The sequence below is a fragment of the Amphiura filiformis genome, unplaced genomic scaffold, assembly GCF_039555335.1.
Source record: "Amphiura filiformis unplaced genomic scaffold, Afil_fr2py scaffold_37, whole genome shotgun sequence".
NCBI lineage: Eukaryota > Metazoa > Echinodermata > Ophiuroidea > Amphilepidida > Amphiuridae > Amphiura > Amphiura filiformis.
The window spans coordinates 89,754-101,974 of NW_027305501.1; the positions used below are offsets into that span (position 1 = coordinate 89,754).

Below are 12,221 nucleotides of genomic sequence, written 5' to 3' on the forward strand. Positions count from 1 at the left end.
TCTACTCATTGTTTGCCCAAAGTTTTCCGTGTTGCAGATTTTTGCAAATATTTTGGGCAAACATTTTTGCAAAATATTTTTTCAACCCCAAAATAACATTCTGTTTAGAATATTTTGTATCAAGTTTTCGAAAATGTTTTTGGAATGTAATTAAAACATTTTATACCCTATATATAACCCGACATTTGAATGTTTTCTGTAAAACATTTTGTGTTTGCTGAGAAAGGAAAATAATTATGAAAATGAGAAAGGATTTAAGAGAAGGGTAACTTTGAGGATTTCTAGATTTCATTTGCTTACTCATATCCTGGAAAAAGTGAACGGCGTAGGACGGGGAGCTTCACCTGTAAAAAGTATTTTCCCCTCTTAACCCCTGTAGGATGCTGGCCGCCCTGATATTCAATGATTTTGAATCCCATAAAATTTCCCTGTCCCATGAAAATTGCTATTTCCCATTCCCCCCTTCACATCATAATCATCATAGACTGGGAAATTAAACTTACATTTATGGTAATACATAGGTCTTTTTGAGCTGCGAACAAGTAAAAGAGGTCTTTTGGAGCTGCGAATAGTCAAAATCAAGGGTCTTTCTTGGCTTCCTAGTTAAAAATTGCTTGAAAAAAAACCCAGAAATTTGAGGAATGAGTAAATTAGGGGTCTTTTGGAGCTGAACTTACCAAAATCAAGGGTATTGGCATGATCATCATATCTCAATTTATTCTTTTCAGAAAGGTTGTCTGCATTTCTCTTAGATTCTTCACCTAAAGATCACTTTTGTTTTGAGATACTTTGTTGCTGCACATTATAGGATAAACATGCCATTTTTAATACACAAAAAAGGTCCCAAACTTTCTTGAGCTTTGTTTGAAAATTGTTTTCTAACATTTTTCATACTTTGGTTGCAATTTTTTTTAAATCATTTTTAAATTTGGGACACAGATCATCAAATATAGGGTCTGTGCCTACCCAGCTAACATAAAAATATTTTGAAACAACAAGGGGAATGTTAAAATTCATTAGGCCAAATGAAAAAGAAACATGTTTCACACCCCACCCCCCCCCCCCCCCCCCACCCCCGCTTCCTTTTTTGAGGTTTCTTCAATTTTATTTTTATTTTTTGAAATTCACTTTATAACTTTTCAAAAAATATGTCTACCAAGTAGAGATGCTTCTTTCTATAGCCTTGCTAATATTCAAGAAACACTTTTATAAGGTTTTGTGATAGTTTGTGAATGTTTATTATTTTACTTGGCCTTAAAACTTAAAATTTTGAAGACAAAATAATTATAAAATGAATCCTAATCTCATCAAAATTTCTAGAAAATTAATTAAAATGAATCATTGCTAAATGACTAGGATAGGCTTCATTTATCATGAAGAATTGGGGGTGAAATTGTATTTTATTTCATAGGCATTCACAATAAAAGGAGCCCTTAGAATTAAAATGCAATTCATAAGCAAGTAGGCGTGGCCTATGTATTTTGTTTTGTAAAATAAATTGATAAAATATAACTATTGGTGCAAGTATGCATAACAAAATAGCATAAAAATAATATCTCCCATTTAACATTTTACATGGGAGTGTACATTTTCAAAATAAAGCCATTTAATAACAGTCCCATCCCCCATTTTCTGGGCCCATGTACAATATTTGTTATCCCTGAATAAATATTTTCACCAAAAACATGAACATCTTTGGATTATTCTGCATATATTTTGTAGGGCCTGCTACTAGAAAAACAAAGTTGAAAACTCAGTGTGAAAAACTATGGTGAAACTTATTACATAACATTGGTCCTATCATAACCACAGTTAATTAGAATCTGTCATCAAGGCCGTGTGTTGGGTTTCATTTTACATCTGGGTGGAGCTATGATTCTGGGGGAGGGTGAAATGAGAGACTCTGAATTTTGACTAATTGCTCACTGCATGTGAGCTATTAAGGACAGTGTCAAGGGAGTAATAAAAATTTAGGTGAATTTGGTAGGGCTCGGTTGCTGACGCAACCTCTCTGGATAGTATACTAATAGCAACAGAGCCCGAAAGTAGTGCTAGATACGCACATGTGTATTTCTGAGTACTTCCGTGTTGACAAAAACAAAGGTCAAAGGTTACCAGCTGCAGCAACATCATCCCTTGACACAATACAGACCGTGCATGCACGCCCTGATAGTATAAAAGAGCAATGAGCATTTGAGTATGAGTTACCGGTCTCGTAGTAACGAAACGCGAAGCCGGCCGCCAGTCATGCAATCAGCAATGCATGAGGCCAGTTGAGCTGAGTGAGCTGACTCAATCCATGGACTGAATATTTTGCTAACATTCTAAGCCGTGAATGTGTATAAATTCACGTATTTTAAGGTAAGGAATCAACCAATTCAACATGCATATCTGTAAGTCACATGGTCACGGCAAATCAAGTTTTCTGCAGGACCATCTTATTCAATATTTTGGTAAGCTTAAATTTTAAAAATTACCTTCTTGACTTGAGCTAAATAATAAATATCATGAATATTAAACCTAGAATGTCATGATATAATTATATTTTTATAAAAAGAGTATGTACATATTTTCGCAGTTGTAATGTGCGATTTCCATAAAGAATAGATTCTAATTTTTTTCCACAAAATGTAGCTAAATGTGACCCGGCAGCACAAACGAGCCGTAAATTCCCTAAATTGTATTCTGAGTTATGGTGTAAAATGTGTACGAAGGTCGTATTCATCGGTCACTTAAGCTGCCGCGACATCTGTCTTATTTTGATAGTCACAACACCAATCAATAATCCTATTATGATAATAAGCTTCTACCTTAGTCTAAGGTAGAAGCTTATTTTTTCTAGGCTAGATGGCAATAGAACTTTTAATAGCTCTTTTTGAGGGCGAGGTGGCCTAGTGGTCTAAGGCGCTGGACCATTAGGGAGAGTTGAGCGAGGGGTCCGTGGTTCGAAACCCCATCCTGCCCGATCCTTGTTGCTCACTCTAAATAGTTCCAATAGGTCGGAAATATCATAATCATAAGCTCTTTCAGTCTAGCATTTGCTAGTAGAATATAATTGGGATATTTCTCCTCGTTCCCATCCACCGTGTAGAATGTGCAGGTGTACACGGTGGGTGCCCAGCGTCTCGTGGTTCGAATGGTCACGTAAAATGGCGGTTCCGTGTGTCAGACGAGTCAAACCTGAGCACGTAAAAAGTTGCAGGCCTTATCGAAAAGAGTAGGGGGATCATCCCCGGGCTTGTTACCTGCACCCTCCCTAGGTCCCAGGGCAGTAGTAGTTGTGAATACAGTGACTGTAGTAGATTAGATGTTGAAGGAGCAAAGTTTAACTAACCATAACTCCGCTTCTGGATATCGCTTGAAGTCAAATGATATACCATTTTAAGTTTATAATGTTTATTTTTAAACACGAAATAAAACAAAATTGACCGGTGGAGGAATTTACGGCTCATTCGCCGTGGACGGTCACAAATGTCACATGCCGGGGACACCTGCGTGCATGTCTCTTTTTCGAGCCGAACATAATTATGCAAGAAATCGCTATATTTCATTCTGGCCGGACAGCGCTGCACCCATATACATTTTGTAATTATCGTCATTGTAATTTATATTTAACTGTTGCTAATTCTCAGACAAAAGTGTATGTGCCGAGCTTTGTGTAAAAAGGCTCAGACTAGAGTACAACAAGTCATACCTAGAATTTTTTCTCAATTTGACTATAGCCAAAATAACAATTTCTCGATCATGAGAGGATGTACCTTCTGCGTCAGCGTACTTTTCATAGAATAACACGATCGCGCGACCTGCATGACCGAACCTTGACCTTGCCTAGCAACGACCGTGTGATTGGTCAATTCTCAAAAGCTGTGTTTATGCTTTAAAGCGCCGGTATTTGCGTAGTACGCCGGGCGCAAATAACTGTGCGTACCAAGTTGGCTCTCATGATCGAGAATTTAATATTTTGGCTATAGTTGTAAACACCCATTTAATATATATTTTAAAAATCAATGTATTATAAAATGCCTGTGCGTTCTTTACTCCAACCAATAGCGACTGGCTAGTCCTGCCCCAGAGTATGAATTTTCAAGATTATATTTGCATTAACACTAAGTTACAGTTCAATGAATGTATGCACACGTGCTACAATTACAAATTACTTTTTTTAGAATGTTCTTTTAAGGGGGTACTACACCCCTGCCCAATTTTGTGCCTATTTTTGCATTTTTCTCAAAAATTATAGCACATTGGGGACAAGTAAGATATAGGGGCAAGGACTACAACTACTGCACTGGATATTTTATTTTGGCACAGACAACAGTTGCGGAGTTACAGTCAAAAATGAGGGAAAACCAATATTTGATCAATAAATCAATAACTACTTGCTTTTTTGAGTTGCTGAATTTTCAGTACAGTAGTTGTAGTCCTTGCCCCTATATAATATACATATATATCTTACTTGTCACCAATGTGTTATAATTTTTGAGAAAAATGCAAAATTAGGCACAAAATTGGCCAGGGGAGTAGTACCCCCTTAACTACCAGTACTATTTGCTTTTATTTTTCAGATAATAAACATTTCCTTCCATGTGACCACCTTTGCTGGGCTATGCGATGAATAAAAACATCCCAATGAATAATCAAAATATTTTCCACAATATATCACCATGAAAAGAAAACAATCAAGAAAACTAGTATCTTCCAACCATCAGCAACAGAAAAAAATAGTCTTCCAAAACTTTGAGGAAACACCCAACAAGTACAGATCAAATATTGACCCCATAAATCTTGAAGAGCAAAAACTCAGATTCCTCCATGATGGGATCACGCCACAATTCCAATTTAAAACCGATCATGGAAACATCTTGGATATCACCAACTCCAAGAAGGGCCAGATCAGGTTTGATTATCTCTCTGAGGCTACCAGAATTTTGGAAAAAGTGAGGATGAAATTTGGTTGTGGTGATCGGTATATGGAAGAAGCATTTGGGGAGAGTATTGAGTGTGATCATGCATCCGCTGTTGTGGCAAGGTATATGAAGGAATGTGGAGTGGAAGGAATGCTGACTGTCAGTTGGAGCAAAGATCTATCATGCAGGTTGGTGGTTTAAATTATAATATCAAAATGTTTTGAGTCACCTTTATCCCATCTCCTCCTCTTCTCTTTCTTCCCCCCCCCTCCCAAGTGTTTCATGTCTTTCTCAGTTACCCTCTCTCAGCAAAGCACAACTTGTTCTCAAAATCTGCTTTTATATTTTGCTAAATAAAATATTTAGTAAATTCAAGAAAATGATTCTAAAAATCATGAAGGGGCAAAAAGCTTCAAATTGTAATAAATTTATTCATGGGTGTGTGTGTGTGTGTGGGGGGGGGGGTGGGGATGATCATTATCAGCCCAACAGCAAAGGTTTTTTCTTGGGGGGGGTGCAAATTTTACCAAATGCATGCAGGCCTTTTGAAGGAAAATCTTCATTCTGGTCAAAAGCAGACCTTTACCCCCTCTACAATTGATTTTAGAGTCTATATATGTACATCCATATCAAAGCGATGCACTTATCAAACTTACATGTGTCTCATTTCACATAATAGCTAGGAATAAATACCAGACTCATCTAAGTGGAGGTCACTTCAAATCATCCCAAGTCACATGGTTTAGGAATACAGAGAACATTCCTTAACCATGTGACTTGGGGATGATTTGAAGTGACCTCCACTTGGGAGATGAGTCTGGTATTTATTGACCCAGCTATTATGTGAAATTAGACACATGTAGCAGCCGACAAGTGCATCGTTTTGATATGGACGTACACATATTAAGACAAATTTCACAGAAAGTTTGTGATTTGAGGGTATATTTAAAAATATAAAAAAATTAGCCCAATTTCGCTATTTTTAAAGTACTGGTACACCTTTTGCCAATTTATGGGGGGGGTTGCATTCATTTCACAACAAAAGTAATTCACTAGAGATTACTATAATAGGGCTCCACCTTTTTATCCTCTTGATGTATCCAGTCATTCTAAAAATGTGTATGCTTTCTTTCAGCGGGTGTCTGAGGTGGTTTGGACCATGTAATCGATACAACAAACCTGAGGCAAGGAAGTACTCACTGTGGATGAAGAACTCATTGGATAATGCTTTCCTAAGAGATAAAGGCATCAAATGTCTGGCTGATCATGAAATAGGAACTCATTTTGTATCCTTTGAGTTTGACTAAATCTAGTTAGCAAGTACATAATATTAGGGTAACAGTGTGTGACCATTTTCATTAAAATTAGAGGACGAAGCAGTTTTGTAGTCGACACATTTTACCTACAAGGTTTTGACAGAACAGCGACATTATGGGTAAAAATACATTGCGTTGGTCTTTTGGTGCAAGATATAGTGTAAAATTGTCACTTTGCCCATTTTGCCCCATCTCATTATTGAAAGATTATTAGAAGCAAATGCATTCACATGGATAATTATTAAACAGAAATAATTTTTCCAGACAGAAAATGTTAATAGAATTTCAAAGAGTATTTAAAGTTCTATTATTTAGAATACATACATGCAAAACAAAATGGAGAAAATGTCAATGTCAAAGTGGGGACAAACTTGTACTGGATTTGGGGATGTCAAGTTAATTTGCTATCATAGTGTGATGTAAAATGTAAGGTTCACGCTATCTGTGTTCGGAACCACAATAAAAATAATCATAACACCAAGTCACAGGTGTGCAAACAAAGCACGAACCAGTAACTAAGGTATGAGATATTTACTATGATGGCGAATATGTTTTTATTTTGCTCAGCTCTGTCACTGTACGTCCATGTGTTTACATTGGGTTGATCTGAGTAGACATCAAGTCATTTCAGTTCTGAAAACTGAATTCAATATTTTTGTGCTGGACCAGCTATTTATGACTAATTGGTGATCGCCACAGACTCGGTCAATACTCTTTTCATTGAAGTTTTTAATATTACAATGGAAATAGATATTGATTGGTGGGACGTGTTAGATTGATCTTTTGTTTAAGACACCAATACAGATCAATTTTGGTTGCTATATACAGCTATTTAAAGGGGTCTGCATGCAGGGTTGCCAACCAGCGATTTGGTAGCCCAATTGGGCGACTTTTGAAGATTTTTCCCAACTTTTGACAATTTCCTGTCCCATAGAAACCAATGGTTAAGAAAAAATTTGGGTGACTTTTCAACATTAGCTCCCACGACTTCCGATAGTTTCATGCCCCATAGAAACCAATGGTAAAGAGAAAAATTGGGTGACTTTTCGGTTATTTGACCTGCGATTCGGGCTGAAATCTTTTGGCAACCCTGTCTGCATGTAAACTCTTGTGTACACATTAGTAGGGTTGTGAGTCCTGGATATGAGTTCAGATGCACACATTTGAGATATACAGGCAACTTGTCAAATATAAAGAAAATAATAGGAAAATATGAAAATATACTTTTGATCGGTTTCAAAACATTTGCTTTTGAATTTAATAGGGCGTCAATTGTTAAGCTATAATATACATTCCAGTTACAGAGACACCTTGTGATGTCATGCTGGCCAAATTCCATTCACTGTCAGAGGTTTGTGGCCCGGGTTTGTGGGTCAGTGTAAATGCAATGGAACAAATAAACATGTGATCAACACAGCATTGATTTAGCATATCATAATAATGTGTTTCTTAATGTTTGAAAAAAAATAGATGTGTACAGTCATGTACAAGGTCTTCCTAGGAAACACAAAACGTTTTCATCATTTTTCATAAACTTGCACTTTCATATGTTTGTAATTTTCTTTCTTTTCTTTGTAATACTGTAAAATTTTGTAATATTTTCATCAATATTTGACAATAAAATTTTGTCAGCAAAAAAAAAATGGTATTATTTTTTTTAATACCGTGCCAATAACATTATTATGATCTTTTTATTTTTTATAACTAAAAATTTATATGTTATTAAACCATTTTTTTTTTTTTTGAAAAAAACCCAAAACAAAACAAAATGTTTTGTACTTGGTGGGTTGATTACTTACTGTCTTTGAAATAGAAGGCAATTTTATCATCATTCATATTTTTTTAAATATTTCAGTGTCTGCAGGCCAGTGTCATAAAAACCTACTGTTGTGATGTTAGTTCCCTTAACTTGTTAATATTAACAGCTTCGAAATCTAAATGATGGCCTACAACCCTGGTTCTCAGATCGTCCGAGATTTGGCCTAAGAGGTCTCAAGTCGCAGGGTCTTCTGGAGACAGAAGAGGGTTTAGCCGCTATTAACACCCTATTGCAATCTAACCATAAGATGTTATTCTTCCCAGCATTGACATACTGTGAGTATAATATCTCAAACAGAGTCTCAAATTCTGATTTACATGTAAATACAGACTCTATAACTAGGCTAAATAAATTGTTATGTCTCAAAGCCCATGCGCACATTCGTTTTTCTTTTTTTGGTGTAATTTTTAAATAGTTTCTTGCCGTAAAATCATGAAATTCTGAGACAAATTTGGAAGAAAAGTTACTTGATTTGATACTCGCATTGTTTAGGTATACATAAAACAATTAATGTTTGTACTTCAATTGTGCAAATCAACCACAATTTCATGCTGTGTACTTTTGAACACTTGAAAAGGACATCTTAATTTAAAATTTTGTTTTAAAAAAATCTTTAAAATCGCGGATCGGCACGGATCCTTGTTTTGCCTTTCAAAACCACCGTAAATCCTTGTTTTCTTTCATGCGGGTGCTTACGAGTATAATTCTGAGTGGCCTCCTGGGTACACACGCTAAATGGTGGAGAGGTGGTGAATGACTGAATCTTGGGTCATTTTCTCTTACAGATACAGCTTGTAAAGCAACAGAAATGAGTTTCCAAGAGCTGTTTGATCATCTTCAGTTCTACATTAGGGACTGTAATCTCAGATGGAAATATGTTATGAGAGTCAAGCGTGGATTGCATGATACCAATGATGTAGGAGGATATGGCAAAGATCAATGCTACTTTACAGGTAGGTGGGATGTATTAAACAATGGGCAATTCCAGTTGAAATCCATATACCCAGGGTTTGCCATTTGAGGAGAGCTAGAGCGATTGCTCCCCATCACTCCCCTCAAATAAAGCTGAGGAGAGCTTTTTATTGTTCGCCTACCTTTGGTGTAACAATAATAACCACATTATACAATGTATACAGTACAGTAAAAATGCTCTCCGAGTGCTCTCCTATAGCACTGAGGAGAGCGATTAAAAGCTAGTGAAGCTCCCCTGCAAACTTCAAATGGCAAAGCCTGTATACCCCTATGGAAGACATGACCTTAATCTCCCACAGAGGGAGTGTGGATTTCAAATGGGGTGACCTGAATTTGTGATGTTTTTGTTTTGTTTTGTTTTTCGGTATCTACGCAAGATAGTATTTTATAAATTACAAAGAAATTGAAAAAGGTTTAAAATATTTTGTTATCTATTAGCTTCTATTAATAATAGCATTTTGAACCTAATAATATAATACAAAAAAACAAACATACATTTAGCATGAGACAAGTTAGAAAGGTCATTTGGAATCTTTTTAATATTTCATGTTTGTTGGTTATCTTCTGAAGATAGCATTGTGGGCCTAATAAAACAATACAGAAAATATTTCACACATTTAGAGGAACACTTGTCAGGAAAGTTTATTTGAGGTTTTTTTTCCTGGTTTTTTTTTCGCTATCTACTCAAGACAGTATTGATTTATAAAATACAAAGAAATTAAAAAAGGTTGAAAATATTTTATTATCTATTGATGATAGCATTTTCGAAGCTAATAAAATAATATTTAAAAAAATTGTAGATTTAGCATGAGACGAATTAGAAAGGTCATTTGGTATATTTTTAATATTTCATGTTTATTAGCTGAATAATTTCAAGTTTATTAGCTGAATAATTTGGTCATCTGTTTTAAATGATACTCCACGTAGTGGTGGTGGTATCAAGCAGTAAAAAGAACTTATATAAGACTTCAAAAGTTCAAAAAGTAATTCACCCATGGGCCTATATCTTCAAAACTATTAAATTGTGTGCCCAACAATTTAAATTTGTCCAATGGCATTCAATATTAGCAACACGGTAGTTGCATTTTTCCAGCGATCAATAGTTATTACGCAAGCATTGTGGCATGTCAAACTTGTCATTATCTTCGCTGTGAATTCAAATCAGTACATTTAACTGTTAATTTTAAATTCTTGTACTTGTTTTTTAAAAAACACTACCGTGTTGCTAATATCGAACAACATTGGACCAATAGGGTATTAGAATTTGCATAAATCATCGTTCTTTCTATGTTAAATAATTGTGAATATGATTAATACTTCTGAAGCGATAGGCATATTTATAACGGCCGAGTTACTTTTTCTGAAGTTTGTATTAGAAATTGGTGATATGGGCTATTTTGTTTGGGATGGGGAGGAATTTTTAGTTGTAAACATTTCTTAAAATCACCCTGCAACTATTTGTCATAAACACGATAAAAGAAAATTGGACATGCAATTTGCAGGACATAAAATTTCAGCAAGGTTAATTTAACAGGGGTGTGAGTGACCACAGATAAAAAAATCTGAAAAAATCTGAAAAAGTCTGAAATTTGGAAAGCTCCTATACTTTTGTACAGAGGAAGAGCAGAAAAAGAGATAAAAATTGAGATCAAAAAATCTGAATTCATATTTTAATCTGAACTCTCACACCCCTGGACTTAAAGTCACTCCCCACCCCTGCCCGGCCCTGAAACAAATTTCAGACACCACTACTAGTTGAGTAAGTGTAATGTTACCAGTTAATTGAAAGAAATGCCATGTTTATGCATGAACATATTCTATTGTTGTTAAACCACAGGTGCAGTAGATATACTGAGAAACATTGACAAGATAGACTTTAATCTTCTCTACTCTGGCAAAGTCTGTATAGATGAACTACCCCGAGTCAAACGCATCGCTAGATTAGACTGTCTCAAACTGCCTAACTTCATGCGTAACATGGACGAATATCGCAAACAGCTCAAATACATTGCCACCGTGAACGGTCTGCAATCGAAAAGTGCCAAGAAATCTGTAAAACTGAAAAGCGGTAGTAGACGAAACTCTTCGTACAGACAGTTTTCTATGAAGAGCATTGCTGTGAACAATGCTGCTTGTACTGGTGCCTTTGACTCATGTGATGTGCAATCAGAGACTGACAAATCCGAGTCTAAATCTTGTAAACTTTGTAACAGTGAAAGTGATATTAATGGAAAGTGTGTTGCTAATTGTTGTAACGATGATGTGAACTCTTTGAGTAGTTCCTTTGCGATAGCTTCCCCATCAAGGGCTGATGCAATAAGGATAGCGGTAGATGATCAGACATCCACTCGGGCAACAGTAAATGATTCACCTTCTATCAGCAGTGCGAAAACCCGCCCAATATCTGAATACAAAGGGTCAGGTCACTTGACAGCCTCTTCACAATCATTCTGTCCTAGTTATACATGGCAATCGGTTAGAACACCTTCACCAGCCATGAGTAATTATAATGATGATTGCGATGAGAGTCCAATTCCGTATTCACCTTCAAGATGGCTGAGACGTCGCAAAATGGATTCACCTAATCTTCTTCAACGGAAACAGAACTGCAAAGATCCTGTTAAGGATATCAATCCAACTTCCATAGTTCGCTTTTAGGGAATGGTCACATTTATTTATTGCAGGGGATAGAACATATTTCACACTTTAATGAAGAAATGTATGTATTAAATGATTCTGGTTATAAGTGAAAGTTGGATGCTCTCAAAACGTTTGGATGCCATGTTTTGATTAAATTCCTGCATGTATGGTACCCTTGCAGAAAAACAACTGCTACCTTTTCATGAAGTGCAATCTGCAATGCAGAGCTATCTAAATAAATTGTGTTTTGCAAAAAAAGAAAAGCAGTATTCTTATGGCGTTGTGCAAGTAATGTTGTACCGTACATAATGAGTATGTCATTGTCAATTTAATTGTACTGGCATTATATAACAATTAGTTTATGGATGTGGTAGGAAAAATCTCTTTTTTCCCACCAATGGGAATGAAGCTTTGTGAAGACCAAACTTTTTATGCAATTATTCAAATCAGCAATATGCAAATAATTCATCGGTCACGACACATAGTGGCATACATGGAGGACAAAATATGTTTCTGAGAAAACTTGTTTGAAAGTTATATCACTAATAATGGCCACTTCTCCACTGT

General features: G+C 35.9%; 1 protein-coding gene across 1 annotated transcript; it reads left to right on the forward strand.

The window, feature by feature from the left end:
* The first annotated feature begins 2,267 nt into the window (after positions 1–2,267).
* Positions 2,268–11,948, forward strand: LOC140144047 (microtubule-associated tyrosine carboxypeptidase 1-like). The gene is made up of 6 exons (XM_072165871.1): positions 2,268–2,361; positions 4,566–5,095; positions 6,043–6,193; positions 8,149–8,317; positions 8,828–8,995; positions 10,852–11,948. The coding sequence occupies exons 2-6, from the start codon at positions 4,665–4,667 to the stop codon at positions 11,670–11,672; spliced, it is 1,740 nt and encodes a 579-aa protein (XP_072021972.1). The 5' UTR covers positions 2,268–2,361; positions 4,566–4,664; the 3' UTR covers positions 11,673–11,948.
* The last annotated feature ends 273 nt before the right edge of the window (positions 11,949–12,221 follow it).

Excerpts from the sequence above, each read along its gene's own strand:
- LOC140144047 (XM_072165871.1), top strand. The coding sequence starts at position 4,665 with ATGAAAAGAAAACAATCAAGAAAACTAGTATCTTCCAACCATCAGCAA. Across the intron at positions 5,096-6,042 it reads AGCAAAGATCTATCATGCAG|CGGGTGTCTGAGGTGGTTTG; the intron begins GTTGGTGGTTTA and ends GCTTTCTTTCAG. Across the intron at positions 8,996-10,851 it reads AGATCAATGCTACTTTACAG|GTGCAGTAGATATACTGAGA; the intron begins GTAGGTGGGATG and ends GTTAAACCACAG.